The sequence below is a fragment of the Epinephelus fuscoguttatus genome, linkage group LG15 (assembly GCF_011397635.1).
Source record: "Epinephelus fuscoguttatus linkage group LG15, E.fuscoguttatus.final_Chr_v1".
In the NCBI taxonomy this organism is placed as follows: Eukaryota; Metazoa; Chordata; class Actinopteri; order Perciformes; family Serranidae; genus Epinephelus; species Epinephelus fuscoguttatus.
The window spans coordinates 10,856,318-10,873,796 of record NC_064766.1 but is presented as its reverse complement, the minus strand read 5'-3'; the positions used below and the strand labels follow the sequence as shown (position 1 = coordinate 10,873,796).

General features: G+C 38.3%; 1 protein-coding gene across 4 annotated transcripts in view; it reads left to right on the top strand.

The window, feature by feature from the left end:
- The window catches only part of zmynd11 (zinc finger, MYND-type containing 11), a 40,832-nt gene extending 27,462 nt beyond the window's left edge, over positions 1–13,370 (top strand). For 3 of the 4 annotated variants that reach the window (XM_049598240.1, XM_049598238.1, XM_049598242.1), the window contains 8 exons: positions 1,989–2,044; positions 2,280–2,357; positions 3,712–3,830; positions 4,216–4,576; positions 5,825–5,899; positions 6,668–6,976; positions 7,064–7,249; positions 8,696–13,370. In XM_049598240.1, coding sequence (XP_049454197.1) covers positions 1,989–2,044; positions 2,280–2,357; positions 3,712–3,830; positions 4,216–4,576; positions 5,825–5,899; positions 6,668–6,976; positions 7,064–7,249; positions 8,696–8,818 — 1,307 coding nt within the window. In that variant the 3' untranslated portion in view covers positions 8,819–13,370. The remainder of the gene's footprint in view (positions 1–1,988; positions 2,045–2,279; positions 2,358–3,711; positions 3,831–4,215; positions 4,577–5,824; positions 5,900–6,667; positions 6,977–7,063; positions 7,250–8,695) is intronic. The other variant, XM_049598241.1, reaches the window with a different exon arrangement.
- Positions 13,371–17,479: the final 4,109 nt, after the last annotated feature.

Below are 17,479 nucleotides of genomic sequence, written 5' to 3'. Positions count from 1 at the left end.
GCAGACAGTAGGGATGGGTCACGATTTTCGAATTTTCGAATAGTCGTTTTATTTTGAAAAATCGATTTTTTAATGCGACTATTACTATTCGCCGTCTTATTTCCCCCCTTTATTTGACATGCAATTCAGCTCCTAACCGCACGAGGGCAGTCTAGGATTGCTACAGCGGTGTGAGATGGGCTGCCAGCTAGTTTGATGCTCTTCTACAAACAGGAGAAACATGCAGAGAAAGTGACTACAGTCATCAAAAAGTTCCGTGTGGAACAACTTCGACAAAATAAACGAAAATGAGGTGCAGTGCAAACTCTGTGAGGCAAAGCTTGCGTATCACAAGTCTACAACAAGTATGCACAGTCATTTGAGAGCGAGGCACGCAGGAGGCGGCGAGGGACTGTACGGCCGGGTTCAGTGGCGCGACACGTCTGCAGCGCGAGTCCCGTAGCAGCTCGCCCCCCTGTTAATCAATTACAGCGAATAGTTGCCATGATTTTCGAATAGTGTTTTTGCTTGTGCTGCCCATCCTTAGCAGACAGTGAGTGTCCTCAGTAGAGGAGGGACAGAGAGCAGGATGAATGACTGATACTGATGTTTGTCCTCATGCTGAGATAACGTGACTTTCTTCACTCAGTATTGTGATGTCAGGAGGAATATTTATATTCCAGTCAGATATTATTGGGTTTTAAATAGTGACTTTGTTGTTGTAAACATGACTGTTGCTGCCATGGACTGTATAAAACTATATCCTGTGTAACTGACCTTTAAGGAAAACATCAGGAGGTGAGGTGTGTGTATGTGTGTGTGTGGAGGAGAGGGGAGAGGGAGATGCTGGTAGAGAGATAGTCTGTGTTGTTAGATACTGTTAATGTCACTTATTTTGCTTCTGTGCATTGATAGCTCTTTTTAGTCTGTTTCTGCATCATGTTGAGGAGGGCCATGCCTATGTATATAAATATATATGTATGCAAAAAAAAAGTGGATCGGTTGCTCGCTGCTAAAAATGTGGCCCATCGACATGATCTGATTTTGAAATGCGGCCCAGTTGAAATAGTAATTGAATAGCCCTGCTGTAGTTTGTTTGTTTGTTAGCTATCTAACAACACATCAGAAATAATTATAAGCCGGTCTTGTTCAGTGAATCAGTTTATCATGTACACTCAAAAAATATTTAGGCCTATTTAAGATTGTTGCTTATAAATACATAAACCTGGTTGTTCTATATTTAAAACACATTGGGTTTATTAGTGCTATTAAATAAATCACATTATTACTTATTATACTCATTATTATTGCTTGAGGTTGTTTTATTTATTCATTTCACACATAGTTATACATCCTTAGTTCTTAAATTAAATTCATTATGGACGTGGACTTAAAATCATTGTTTTACTGTATGGGCTCGCTGCCCTGGCTTTTGGCCTTTGTGCCCTTAAAAAATTGACAACGTGAAAGGCCAAATGGTCTTGCCCCTAAAATGATGAAATCCCAGGCCCGAGATCACAGCAGACTTTAGTTTTTTGTTTTCAGCCCACTGGTGACTTTTAATCCCTTTTTTAAAAAATTGAATTATAATAAGTCAGAAAGACATAGTTCATAGGATGTACTGTATGTATCCATCATTTTCTGTAGCCTTTGGCCTTATCCACAACTGGAAATATGGCCCAGCATTTGGGAAAACAAGATGAACATGAATCACAAAGAAATAATGGTCCAAAAACATAGCAGTTACTTGAGAGTTACATATATGTTTCTTGATGGAATATGGACAGAAGCAAAAGTGGCTATCAACAATCGCTGTCCAAAAATACATATAATAGAGGAATTTATTCAATTCTTTTTGTTCTCTGGCTCTCATTAATTCAAATATCACTTGTGTTATTAGTCCTAATGGATGTCTTTTGGTTTAAACATATTTCACTTAACTCTTGATTTAACTTGACCTTTTCTTTCTTGCTGACTTTCTCAATGAGCATTGCCTGTTTTTGTTTCAGTTAACAGCGACCAGGCGGAGATCGCACGGCTGCTCTTCAGCGACACATGCCACGAGGTAACATTGTTTTACTTTTCTCTCTCACACAAGTCACAGCAGTGAGATCCAGTTTTGTTCCTAAGTTTAGAGCTTTTTAGTGTACATATCTTAAACGTGTTGAGTCCAGATCTGTTCAAGAAGTTGTAAAAGTTCTTGTACATTAAACTTTTCTTTGTTTTTCTTTCCCTCCTTGATCTTTTCCCCCTCATTCTTTCTCTCTCTTCTCTATCTCTCCCTATCTCTTCTCTTCCAGTTGAATGAGTTGTTGTTGTGCAAGAACTGCTTCTACCTGTCGAATGCCCGGCCAGACAACTGGTTTTGTTATCCCTGTGTGAGTACAATCAAACATGCTTTCGTCAGCTTAATGGGACAGAACTGCTCTTTAGTGACAGATGCACAGTTTTATTTTATTAGACCCTATGTTTATACAGAGGGGTTGAAGTTCTCCGGTACAGTGCCGGATTTCCGGCGTGGCGAAGTTTCTGTCCGGCATGCGCAGAAGTGCTCTGCAGTGCGAGCATTTCACTTGCATTTGCCCCTAAAAATATACATACATGTGTGAACTGGAAAAATGATTTAGGCGCACAGTGTGCGAGTAAACACAACCTACTTTTTACCGTAATCGGCATCAGACGTTTATTCATCAGTAACCAATCAAATAAATGTATTTTAAAACTTGCTCTTTTGGCTCTGATACAGCCTCTCCCTACCTGCCTGCAGTCCCCACTGCACTGGGCTTTCTAACAATGTCCTGCCTACAGCCCCCTCTGATTGGTTACACGGCACAAGTGATAGCCAATCAACACTGACGCCTGTGCAGGCTTGCACATCATGTCACATTGAGAGACAGAGCTCGGACAGAGAGGGAGAGGCTCCGGTAAGCCAGCGGTAATTTTGAAGGTAACGGTAACAGAAACCAGACAGAAACAAAAGCTGCAATAAAAATCCTCTATGCTGAAGTTTTAAAGTCACCACCACAACATTATATGATCCATTTCACTGGTGACATGCTTGGCCAGAGGCGAAATTTCGACGTAACTGCCTGTTTAATTCACATCAAGCGTGATACAATTTTGCAAACAGCCTAAATGATTTAGCTTCTAAAAATAAATAGCACCAGGGCAAAAAAGAGATGTAGGAGCTATAAGTCAAAAAGTCTGGTAACCACTGAAAGTTTAGTCTGTATTTATAAATTCATTATGCTATAAAAGTTTAATCTGAAAAGTAACTACTAAAGCTATAATTTTTTTGTTCGTTTTGATAATAAACACGTTCCTTTGCAACACATACATGTCTATTTCTTCATTTTGTGACCGCAACACCAAGCCCCCCATGCAACTCCTTGCAATGCGCTGTTCTGCAACGTTCTAAAATTGTGCCGGTTCACACCAATGCAACTAAATGAGATGGTGTATCATCTTTATGCAACCTCCACTTTGTGTGCAGCTTTTCAGGCTTATTTTGTGACTGAATATGATTTGTAGCTTCCTAAAATATGAATGAGGATAGTGACAGTGAGATACTGGCTACAGTTGCATTTGTGATGAAATGGTGAAAAACAAACAAAACGAGCATCAGATGAACTAGGCTTTAAATGTAATCTGAGTTTTGCTTGTTAGATAGACACTGCTGGGTTGTATCGTTGGTCTATTAGGTCTCTTTGTGTGTGTGTGTTACCTTGGCAGAGCCCCAGCCATGACTTAGTGTGGGCCAAGATGAAAGGATTTGGCTACTGGCCGGCCAAAGTCCTTCAGAGGGAGGAAAACCAGGTGGACGTACGCTTCTTTGGCCACCAGCACCAGAGGTCAGCACAGCTGGCAGACATCAACAACAATACACTGCATCACATTTCTCTACGATTAGTCTTGGCAGAATATCAGCAGGTTGAGATTGCTTGTGTCCCTATTACTACAGGGCACCTTCATTTTTATAACTCTTCAGAAAACACTCAAAGAAAGAGTGTTCCTCCTCTTCTCACAGGTGTACACACCATTTAGAAAGCAACTTTATGCTGCTGAAACTAGTTTAAGAACTTCTCAGCTTTGAAGCTATTGTAGTGAAAGAGGAAATCCAGCTTCTTAACCAAACTTCAACCAAAACAAACGAAAACACAATTAGACTGTGATAAATTTAAAAGGTGCAGTGCTGTTTGGTAAATTACGAGCAATGTTTTCCCTTGCCCTTCCCAGAGCGTGGATCCCCTCAGACAACATACAAGACATCAAAGTGAGTGTCCAGCAGCTGCAAGTGAAGCGCAGCAATGGCTGGAAGAAGGCCTGTGAGGAGCTGGAGGTCTACCAGCGCTTCCTGAGGGAGGGCCGTTACTGGAAAACAAAGCTGGAGGAGGGCAACATGCCGTCACACCAGCATATGCAGCAGAGCCAGAGCCAGAGCCAGAGCCAGAGCCAGACCCAGACCCAGACCCAGAGCCAGCGGCAGCAGCAGCAGCAGCAGCAGCAGCAGGAGGGCAGTGGGAGGACGGACAGGCTGGAGCGGACGGACGAAGCAGAGTCCAGCATCTCCTCCACCAGCAACGAGCAGGTCCGACATGTAAGTGGAATGATTCAGGAGTCACTTAGACACAAAAACATGGGAAAACACATTATTAAATAAATAGCGTACTCTTCTTTTTGCTCACAAGCAGGCTGTTTTATTGTAGTTCATCATGTTTTTAATGTAATTGTAACTGTGTATATGTAAATAAAATTTTCTATGAAAAATATTTTGAAATAGTTTTCACAGAAAATTAAAGTTAATAGAAAAAATTACAAGACTAAGTGTTTCTTCAAGTTAATGTGGGCCTTTCTGTGATCTTGAAGTTTCACAGACCAGTCAAACAGCTTCTGACACGACTGTCACAACTCATAAATCATTAATGCCTTTTTACCTCAACTTCCTCCGGGGGTTTTCACTTCTCTTGTACCTTTCTGTCAGGTCTGTCAATATAAACATGGATCTGCTGCAGACATAAAAACCAAAACAGAAACACCAAACCAACATGTAGTTTGGTGTGAAACATATTTAAACCAAAGTTATACAGTGATTTAGAGAAAATGGATGAAAGAAACAAAGATGAGACAGCAAAGTCATGAGGTAAACTGTCAGGTGAAATACATTAAAATGACAGTGGAATACTGTAGAGATAAACACAGCAAATAGTGCCACCTGGTGGCTGAACTGTACAACAATGAATGATGATAAAGTAGAAATAAAATGATAGCAGAAAATGAAGGTACGCGCCACAGTTTAGCTGGGCAGTAGTGGTATTCTTAAATGAATTATTATAAACTACCTCTTGCCTTTGTAAAAAGGCATACAAAGATAGATGTAATTTAAAGTATTTATTTGTAAAGTTGCATCTTAGTCTCTTACATAGTTGGCAGTATATATATATTTTTAAAGTTCTGTGATAAATTCTCACATTCAGGGGAATGACAGCATTTGGCTCAATAAAGTTTTTTAATGTCCTTTATGATTTTCTGTACAGTCTTATTTTAAATTTCGCTTTTTAATGTAGATTTCAGATTTTAAACAGCATTTTCCTAAGGCATCTAAGCCATTTGTCACTTTGCCACTTTTTTCAAATATGTAGATTAATAAAAGCATTTGTAAATATTGGTTTTAAAATTTTAGCTTCCAGTTTCCCTCATAATTACCAAGTAAAATGCTTTAAATTAATACCCCACATTGTTTTGTCAGTCTTTATTGGAACAAGAAAGGAACGCCCTTTAGATACTCCTTACATTTTACAAAATGTTAATTTTTGTAATATTCTGTTCTTTTATTTCCTTTTTCCAGCTCAAAGGCAGCCTCGAACCCAAGGCCAAGAAAAGCCGTCGATCTCAAATGGTCGAGCCCAAAGAAGAAGCCAGTGTAAGTTAGACTCACGTCATCACACACACGATAATCTAATAACTGTTAGTAGTTTGACACATTTGCTGTCTGTTTAGGTTAGAATGTGTCTTATCTATGAGCTTATTGCGAAGCTAGATTGCAAGATTGGACAGATATTACAAATATGTTTTGGGTTTGTAGGTAAATCTTTGTCCTTATCAAAATTGTCTGTCTTTGTTTGTTCATATAAAAACTGAATGCAGTCTGAAGATTTTTCTTTAACTCTTAAAATATATTGCTAATGAACTGGAAAAAAAAGAAGATTAAAAACCAGACTTTGCACTCAAACAGCTGACTGATTTCTATTTAATATTTACCAGACCAGCTTTATTGTCTTTGCAACAGAAGGAAGTGAATTGTCAGGAAAATGCTGAGATGAATAATATATCCCAAAAAGTAATTTTAAAGGCATTAAAAGGTTTTCAGAAGCACTGAATTTGAATTTCCTCCCAAAAAAAAAAAAAAAAAAGAGGATGTATTAGAAACTCTTGAATTTAATTCAGAAATATTATCTCTTGCGTGCTGTAGGCAGTAATATTATTTAAGAAAATGTTTTTGTATCTGATTGCAAGCTGCAGGGAGACATTATACATCTATAAACTAGGATAAGTATTGTTGCTGCCATCACAACATCATCAACTCACAATGGGCACGTGTCAATATAAAACTTAGTTTAGTTAATAATTTTTCATCAGTTAATACATAAAAATGTGTCATTTTGTTTGTTTTGTTTTATCTGACTTTCAGTCTGTGACTCCATGCTCGTCTCTCCATCAGGACCCAGAGCCAGAGATGGAGGCAGTCAGCTCCAGTCAGGAGATCCCGGTGTCCTCGGCGCCCCAGCAGCCCGAGAAACTATCGGTGTCCACGCAAACTAAGAAGGCCAGCGGAGGGTCACCGCGCACGCTGCACCGCGGCACTCAGACCAACAGCGACGGCGCCTGCCAGAACATGTGCCACGAGAAGTACACCAAGGTCTTCAACGACGTCAAGGAGATGATGAAGGCTGACAACAAGAGGGAGACAGAGAGGGTCGTCAGAGAGGCTCTGGAGAAGGTGCGTTTGTGCTTGATGATCAGGAAAGGTCTGCATCTGTGAGAGAGTGTCTCAGTTTAAATACCGAGTCTGTCTCTGTCCCCTCAGCTCCGTGCAGAGATGGAGGAGGAGAAGCGTCAGGCAGTGAGTAAGGCGGTGGCAGGAGCTCAGGCGGAGATGGAGAGGAAGTGTAAGCAAGTGAAGGAGAAGTGTAAAGAGGAGTTGGTGGAGGAGGTGAAGAAGGTAGTGGCCCAACACAAACAGCTCATCTCCCAGACCAAGAAGAAGCAGTGGGTGAGTTATGGATAAATTAGCTGACTCATACTCGTGTGTTCACTTCAATAATTATAAGGTTGAATGCTCATTTTATGATAAAAGTTTATTTAAAAGTTTATTAAAATCACCATTGGCTGGTGAGTTTAATGGTCATCATGAACTAGCCATTTAATAAAGGCCTTTTAACTTTTACACCAGAGAAGAGTTGCCTTGGATTAACATTTATACATGTTCATCTGCTTCTCCTCTACGCTCAAGTAGCCAAAAATATATACATACCTAAAGTTACCTGACTGTTCTGTCATCTGCCAATAACACGGCTCAGTTTTTATATTTTCTTACACAATAGAGCCGTTAATTGCACATGCACCTCTAACTACAGATAAAAATTTGCAGTCCTCCAATAATAAAATTTATTCTAGATTGCAGCTTTAAAAGTTTCCCATGGTATGTCTTACATTTCTAACAAACACTATAAATCCCTTAAATTCCAATTCGGTTTTCAACTTGCCGTCAAGTTCAACAGTTTGATTTGGCCTGCTGGTATACAATAATTACAACAAATTAACGCCTTAAAATGAATATGGTTTTACACAGCACTGCTGTTTATTTATATACAGACAGTAATGTTGGTGTCATGGTTTTCAGATGAGTTTTGCGACCGGCAAGTTTGCTACATTACTACACTTTATGGATTCTCTCTTTTTCAGAAACACAAGAAAACTCACCAAAACTGTCATGGTTAGTCTTGATAGTTCTTAAGTCACCACCTCTGGTTTGGTCAAAATAAACCCTTAATTTACAGGGTTAGATGTGAAAATAACCAGTTTTCCCTGTGGTGTCTCTGCTGTCACAAGCATGACATGGGCCGGCTGTTTATAGTCAGTCCTGTTGTGTTTACCTCCACAACTGGTCAGCTCAGCTGCCTCTTGCACCACGCTGACCTCTAGAGGCATGTGAAGTGCACTACATGCAAAACATCCTCAGTACAGCCTCTTGAAAGCTTAATGTGGTGTTTGTTTAGATATGCAGTATTTTGTAGGTTTAATTTAAGTCCTAAAAAAAAAAAAAATAATAATTATCAAAAAAAAAGTAGTTTGCACAGCTTTTCTGTGTTGTACATACTTTTTTACAATAATTTAAATAATTATATTGTTTTTAATATTTAGCTACAATTTAAAGTGTTATAACAAGGATTTCCTCTCGACCCTTTTAATGATTTAATTTGAATTTATGCATATTATTAGTGTTGCATCAGAGTTCATCTTCACTTTATTCACTCTTCCTGTACTGATGTAGTCTCAGTGTGTGTTTTTCTGCCTAAAATTAAAGTAAAAAGTAACTTTTTTCCTGTTTCATTTTCATTTTCATGCTCTAGTCTCAGTTTGTCCATCTTGCTTTAGTGCTATAAATGAATTTGCCTTTCACCTCAACCTGTAACCACTTGCTGGTTGTTGTTTTCAGTGTTATAACTGTGAGGAGGAGGCCATGTATCACTGCTGCTGGAACACCTCATACTGCTCCATCAAGTGTCAGCAGGAGCACTGGCACGCCGACCACAAACGCACCTGCCGCAGGAAGAGATGAACAAGACCGCCCCCTTCTGACCTTACACAGCACGCCATTGGCTCTTGCCCTCTCCTCTTGTCAGTCAGTGTCTACAACACACACACCTAATAGACACAAACACACACACACATACAAACACACTTCCTGCTTCTCTACTTGCCTTCCTGAAAACTTTGTGGACCCGATGTTTTCTGTGTGAAAAGAGCAATTTGTTCCCTTTTTTGTTTTCATTTTGTTTCTATTATTTAATGTACCCATTGTATTGATTTTTCTTTCTATATTTTATGTTTTTTCCTCTAAATCGTGAACAGATTGCTCGAGAGCATGGCTCGAATGCAGAGTTATGGTATGATTTTTGTGTTCTTTTTTTCCTCTGATTTTTTTTTGTTTTGTTTTTTTGTCTTTACTGAAGTGCTAATTTTGAGCTTGTGTCAGAGAATGTGTTATTTAAGTGTGTAGTAACAGATGAGCGTTAATTGAATACATTTTATTACCTGAATTTTTAAAAAAATCACTTTTCTTACTGTAAATGCAACAAATACACACCGTCGATCTTACAAGAAAAATTAAAACATACCGTAAGTACTATCGCAGCACCAAACTAGCGCCGCTTTCATAGAGAAAACCTATTTAAAAAATGATAAAAAACTACGTAAGATATGGATTTGTGGACATCATGGCTCACCGACGTAATATATTTTTTGTTTTTCATGAAACTATTGCGGTGGATGGCACCTTTTTATCATTTCTACCTAAAATCTTATTGTCCTCAAGTCACTTATTGGGAACAGGGTCACAAGGTCGGCCTTAAAAGACGCCGGCAAAATAAATCTTCCATGTATTATTATTATAATTAATATTATTATGCACATTTTGAGGCTCTTTTTTTCAAATAGACTAGTTTTTATGAGTCACATATTAAAAAATGAAAGATTTTAATTAGTTCTAAATTGGGGAAATGTAAAGCAATCTTTCCTGAGCTGGATCTTAGAGAGGTTCCATGATTTGACAGTTTTTCGACTTTTTTGCACACTTCGTTTTCTTAACAACCCAAATGCTTGTAATATTGCCAAAAAAAAAAAAAAAAAAAAAAATCAAACATTTTGTTGAACCTACCTGAGAAGATCTGGTGAGTTCTCCCTCCTCCTGCGTCCTCCTAAAACCTTAAAATAATATGTATATTTTTCCGAGCGTCGTCAGTGTCATTTTTATAGTGATGTACATTCAAAAAGTTCATTCTTTTTTCTTTTTCTTAACCTGAAGTGACTCTTTCACTGCTTATGCTGTAGTTGGTGGTCAGTGCCTGTTTCTCTTTTTCTTTTCTCATCCTCTTACTCCCAGTAAGGCGGCATGCATGTTGATAGTTACATAGTTTGTCTTTTTTTATTCATTACGGTAAAGCTAAAAAAAGAAAAAAAAAAAAAAAAGACCAGAAGCTTGCTGGTGTTTAATGAGCAGTGACGACGGATGGACCAATATAAAACTTTATGCAAATGTGAATGATCAAATGAATCTTTTCTATAGTTCTCCCTGCGCTGGATGTCAAGTGTCAATGGTGTATAAATATGGTGCTTGGAAACTTTTTTTAAAGGGGCAATAAAATTGCCAGTTTTTGATTTTCTTTGAGAAGTGTGACACTTTTAAAGTTTGATGACTGTTTCCTCAGTTATGAAGATTGACTGAACGGAGGAAAATGATTCAGTTACTCTGTCGACGCATTGCTTTTTCTTACACACAGACTGCTGTTAATCAGTTTGTGCTTCTGTTAACGTATGACGAATAAAATACCGTAAATTCTCACATAGTGGACAGGAACTTTTTTTATAATCTCAGCTAAAGAGAGAACCAGACTTTTATATCCAATTCCTCCTATTTTATCCCATTTCTAACACCTGTTGCTTCTTTTTGATGTAAAGGAAAACTCAAATTCCACGCTACATAATAATTGTATACAGTACGTACAGCATGCTAAAAGTTTGCTGCAGACAGAATGCATGAAATCAAGTTGCTCTTCTGTTCAGTGGGGAATAATGCAATACGTGAACCAACAGACTTCCATCAAACAGACAAAACAAAATGTCTTTCAAAGATTTTTTTATTCTAATATCTTTGTGACGCTTGTCCCAATTCCACACTGCTGCATTCTAACAGAATCAAGTTTGTACTTATGACTAATATTGGTATACTGTTACTGCAGTTAGTGCACAAGAAATCAACGCACTTCACTGTTTTATACCATCAGGAAATCATGAAATACATGTGAATCAATTGCCTCTTCTAGGAGCACCACCGTTGTGGCTCCTCCAATTCATTTGTGTCTAGTTAGGGCTGCAACTAATGATTATTTTCATTTCATTGATTCATTTATCCATTGTTTATGTGTTTAATCTATAAAATGCCAGAAAATAGTGAAACTAAATAATTTACATTAATATAAAATCACATTTAAGGAGATGGAACCAATAAATCCTTGCAAATTATTATTATTTTTTTTAAACTTGGTTTTCTTTTTCAATGTCAAGTCGCAACAGACGTAAAACTTGCTTAGAATCAGTGTAAAGTATTTCATGTGGAAGTTGTTTTTTGTTAAACATGTACTGGAAGTGTTGCATTACATAAAAGGCCGTTGTTGTTTTATATTTTGATTATTGTTAAAGGAATCCCATAAAAAATGACCAAAACTAACCACATATTAGTTCGTCTGCAGCAATGTCTTACTTCCTGTTTGTGGCTTTCAGCTCTGAGCCCATTGGGTCCTACTGAAGATATAAAACTTTAGAAACACAAATATCTAGTTTTATTTGTTTAAAAAGGCTCAGTAATTTCCTAAAACAGCTGGTCACTTTAGTTTTTGACCAGAAACAGGGGAAAAAAATTGTAATTAATCCACATTCGGTGCTTTAGTGCAGTAGTTCTCAATCAAGCGGCAACCTCCGCTCCATGTTGGAGCCAACATGGTTCTTTGAACAGCTACTTGAAGCTGGTTCCAGAAGCCATGTAATCCCCATAGATCCCTGTTAAAATGCCCAACTGTACCAAGGGCGTTTTATTTTTTTTTTTTTTTTGGGTAACTCACTCATTTACATTTTATTAAGGCTTTAAGAGCATAGCTGCTTTGAGTGACAGGCTGTCTGCTGATGGTGTTCTCGGCTCCCTCAGTCAGAGCCACCTCTCGCTCCTCCACAGTGCCAGCATCTCACCCAAATGCGGTCACTTCTGGCTCTAGAAAACCAAGATGGCGACTGCTGAAATGTAGAACTTGAGGCTTCAAAATGGGTGTCCTCAAACCAGTGGGTGACGTCATGGTAGCTATCTATGTTCTCAATCAGGGGTCCTTAAGGGGGTTCCATGGTATCCCCTGAAAATGGTGGATAGTTTATTTACAGTATTCAACTCACTACAGAAGTGAGACAGATGTGAGCAGGAGCCATAAGAGTAACTATTCTGATCATAGGTTTCACTTCCTCTGCAGTTATCTCTTCATAGAATTCTGGTCTTAATCATTTCTAACAACCAAAATCGTTTTAGCTGGGGGTCCCCAATGCCAAATCTTATTAAGTAGGGGTCTATGACCTATTATGTATCAATTTAGAGATCCTTAACACAAAAAGTTTGAGAACCACTGCATTAGAGAGTATTTGTGGCGTAGGACGGTTTATGTGGGATTGAGTCAAAATAAATTACAGGATATGTGGTCATGGTGATGAAGGAACATGACACCCAGGACAAAGGAGCTCAATGACAGAGAGGAAGAAGATATATAATATTTGATATACACACAGTACATGTTAGTAGAGGCTCATTTTTGTTATTTTAATTAGATTTGATGAGGAAAATACTATTTAATAAGAACAAACAATCATGTTTGAAAATGGCCCACTATTAGAGAATTTACGGTAACTGTTGTTCCAGACTTTAAAGACTTTAAAACTTTTCTCTCACTTGTCTCTGAGTCTTTTTTTGGAAACTCATTTAAGTGTATCACTTTAAGATGTAACATGTTATTGTACAGTTGGACTTCTCTGTTCTCATCCAGCAGTTTGTGATTTACTTTGCATTTCTGGAAGAGTTCTCTAACGTTCTCTTGTGTTTTATCACAGTTCTCCTCAGCAGGCTTTTTTTTCCTTTCTTCTATCATCATTGCACTACATGTAAATAAATCTCTCCTCCATCATATTATATGTACATTGTAAATGGATTCACAAATATTAGATTTCTGTTGTATTTTTTTCTGTGTTCACAGTGATCTGGATGACTGTTAGTTCTAGTTTTGTACAATGTACAACCGTTAATCATATCAGCTTCCATTGTTCCCACCACACTCTGGGTTTGTTCAGCACATTTCTGGTTTGGTTAAAGTATTGTCATGATGAAAACCAAACCAATAATTTTATAAAGAACTCCCATACCAATCACTCGTTGAAGGTTACATGTTTTATGTTACACACCTTTTCTTTTTTTTGTGACTTTTTATATTCGTCCATCCAGCCGTTTTTAAAAAAGGATTGAGTGTGAAAAGTTTTGGAAAACTTTTTGATGTCATTCCAGTTTGTACCTCTGTTTTTTTTTTAAGTGCATGTGTAACGGTGTGTTTATCTCCAGCTCCTTTTTTCTTTTTTCTCTCCACGTTAAAAAAAGACATAGTTGCACTCCCTCAGAGTAAAGCAATATGACAATGATTTTTTTGTTTCCTGGAACTTCAGTCTAGCTAAAATCTTTTGAAGCCGTTTTCAGCTTGAAAAAGTGAGTAAATCGATCAGATTGTTGCCCTGAACCAGACTTTTCACTGTTCTTATTCCACAGTATTACAGTACAAATACTATGGGAGCACTAGGTGACATTGTGCCTTAACTCACAGAGTATTTATGTACTTCTAACTGGAATAAAACCAGTGTAAATTTGACCCTGTCCTCACCTCCTGTAGGTCATCTTCTGTTCTGTCCATATGTAAACTATTAATTGTGGCTTAACATTTTCTATGCTCCTGACATTTCTTTTTTTTTTTTTTTTTGATGCTTTAGCTAGCAATATGTATATAAATATATTCTATGTGCTAACATGGAGGAAATAAATGTATCAACAAGTTCCTGTGTTTCCAGTTTTTGTTGTTTTTGAATTTCAACAGAGATGAATACCTCTAAAAATATAGGCGCTCTGTCATATTAAAAGATAGTTTACCCAAAATACAGAACATTTTTCCATGTACCTCTCATGGTATTAAACTTTGTAGACAGTTTTTTTTTTTTTTTTAAGATATTTTTGGGGGCATTTTGCATCTAATGGACAGGACAGCCAAGTGTGAGAAGGGGAGAAAGAGAGAGAGAGAGGATGACATGCAGCAAAGGGTCACAGGCTAGTGTCGAACCCAGGCCGCTGCAGCAACAGCCTTGTACATGGGGTGCCTGCTCTGTCCACTAAGCCACCAATGCCCCCGACAGTTTGTTTTATTTGTCCAGATTAAGAAAAGTATCTGCTGAGAATATTGAAAAATATGTAGAAAATGTAACAGTAACACATCTTTCCAGAGGCAATATTGCAGTTGCTCTCGATGATGAACTTGGAACTGCGCTGCTCAAAAAAAAAAAATTAAGGGAACACTTAAATCACACATCAGATCTCGATGAACGAATAATTCAAGTTAAAAATCTTTACTGATAGACACTGTATAATTTGTTGAGAACAATATGACGTAATAATGGTCAATGGAAACCAAAATCATCAACCCACTGAGGGATTAAAAATCACAAAATCAAAGTAAAAAAATGAAATCACTAGCTGATCCAACTTGTGTGAATTTTATCACCGTAACATGAGTCAGTAGTGTGTGTGACCCCCGCGTGCCTGTATGCACTCCCAACAACATTTGGGCATGCTCCTGATGAGTAAGCAGATGGTGTTCTGGGGGATCTCCTCCCAGACCTGGATCAGGGCATCAGTGAGCTACATAATGTCCCATAGGTGCTCAATGGGATTTAGGTAAGAGGAACGAGAGGGCCAGTCAATTGCATCGATGCCTTTGTCATTCAGGAAGTGCCTACACACTGTTGTCCATGAGACCAGGCATTGTCCTGCACCAGGAGGAAGCCAGGGCTCACCGCACCAGCATAAGGTCTGACAACTGCTCTTAGGATTTCATCTTGGTACCTAACAGCAGTCAGGATACTGTTGGCTATGACATGGCGGTCTGTATGACTCACTGTCAAAACGGTTGTACTGAATGACGTCAACCACGGCGTCTCCAGACACTTTAATGCCTGTCACATGTGCTCAGTGTAAACCTGCTCTCATCTGTGAAGAGAATGGACGGACTTTAAGTGTCTGCATTTGGCTGTGACACAGGTCCCACTAGAGGATGTCAGGCCCTCATGCCACCCTCATGGAGTCTGTTTCTGACAGTGTGGTCAGAAACATGCACACCAGTAGCCTGCTGGAGGTCATTTTGTAGGGCTCTCGCAGTGCTCCTCTTGTCCCTCCTCACACAAAGGAGCAGATACCAGTCTTGCTGCTGGGTTGATGCTCTTCTACAGCCCTGTCCAGCGCTCCTCTCCTCTTGAGACTGTGCTGGGAGACACAGCAAACCTTCTTGCAACCATACATAAGGATGTGCCATCCTGGAGGAGGTGCACTACCTGTGCAACCTGATTGGACTGCAGCTACCACCTCATACTACCAGCAGTGATAAGGACACTAGCAGAACACAAAAAACTAGAGAAGAGTCAGTGAGGAAGGATAAGGAGAGAGCAAATGTCTCTGGACACCACATGTAAGACCATTCCCTTTTTTGGGGTTGTCTTGCTTTTGCCTTTCCATTGCACCTGTTGTCACTTTCATTTGCACCAAAGCAGGTGAAACTGATTCACAATCACTTGTGCTTCCTAAATGGACAGATTGATATCCTTGAAGTTTCACTGATTTGGTGTACTGAAGAACTAGTCCCCATAAAAACTCTTGACAGCTGTAATTTGGGGACTGTTTCTGCAAAGACTAAAAAGAGACAGAGGTCTCAAAACCCAGACTAAGAACAACCAAAACTACCTGCATGACGAGATACAACTACAGGTAAGGCAGAATCTCTTAATTTTGTTTGAGTACAACAACTACATCCTCCATCGGTGTGAACCACTGTGGTTTATAGCCCTGTGGGAGCTGTAGTTGTTGAATGCTGACAAAAAAAAAAAATATTCTGAAATGTTTATGATGCCAGCGAGCAAATCACTAGAGTCATTCTGGTAATTTTCTTTTTTAATATTGACAACAGATCCCGTTAAAATAACAAGAATCAGCAGTGAATGTATCTGCTAACAAATATTGTGTGTGTATTCAAAGTCTTAATGTCTTCTTCTACTGTGCCAAAGAGCTCCATTGTTGTTCAAAAACACATCGATGAGCCACACTGTTGCACTGTGTGACATGTTCCTTCACGACCATGAACACACACACTGTTTTGGTCATTTCATGGGATTTGATGACAATAACAAAAATATAGAATATTGCCAGCCTCTTCCTTTACATAGCCTTCATAGTCTTGAAATAAAAGTTAAATTTAGGCAGATCAATTAGATATAATATTTAAATATTTTGTCAGATCATCATGAAGTGAATAATTTAGATAATAATTCTGAAATCAGATTAGATCACGTGATCCAGTCTTGGTTTTGATATGGACCAAACCTTTATTTTGTTTTGTGCAAAACTTTTTAGAATGATTGGGATACCTTTGATCCAGAAATAGAAGGCTGGATTCATAGTGGATTTCAGGAACAAAATATTATAAAACTAAAACTAAACTGGTCAAAAATATATACATATATTTATATTTTGCATATGACTTGTTGAACAGTTACTGTAATAAAGTAGTAGACTTAAGACTATCTATTAGATACTCTTTGTTTGCTATTGACAGCTAATTGAGGGATTATTTTATGTATGTGTTCAAAATCCTTTTTTTTTCTCTACTGTACTAAAAGTCTTAAAGTTAGTCTGGAAGACTAATGTTCTCTTTGGCAGATCCTATGGTGATAAGTGGTAACTGCAGTGTGTTTGTTGACAGACCGCCTACACTGTGATATGTAGTCCCATTTAGAGCACTGGTTATTCGGATTTGGCAATCTTGAAAAGATGTATCTGAATAAGGGTGATTTCAATCCAATGAAAAACAAGCACAGAAGTGCGATAGATAAACTGATCCTGCACAGCAAAAAACACATTTGTTGAACCGTATCCCAAAAACATGACTTACAATAAAAATAATAAATACACCAACATCCAATGTTATTGTCAAAATTGTTGAAATATTTATTTAATTGAAAGACTTTATGTCAACTCAAATAAGACATTTTTAAAACCTTTAAAAAAAAACGTACTGGGGAGGGGACGACATACATTTTGCTGATAAAAGAAAGAAAGAAACAAACTGTGAAGAAAGTGCTTTTTTTCTCTTTTCGTGTGTTGAAACTAGAACATTCTCGTATTCCTGCGACCTTTGACCTCTCCACAGCTCTGCGCTGAGTTTAAAGGGTCTCTGGTAAAACGCCTTCACCGTCTGCCTCCTGTTTTCAGTCATTTATTCCTGTCGTGACATCACTGTATGAGCCCTGATTGATCTGTCCATGTAAAAAATATGAAGGACTTCTGACTCTGATATTTACAATAGTGGTGGCTGCTCGCCTACCTGCCGTT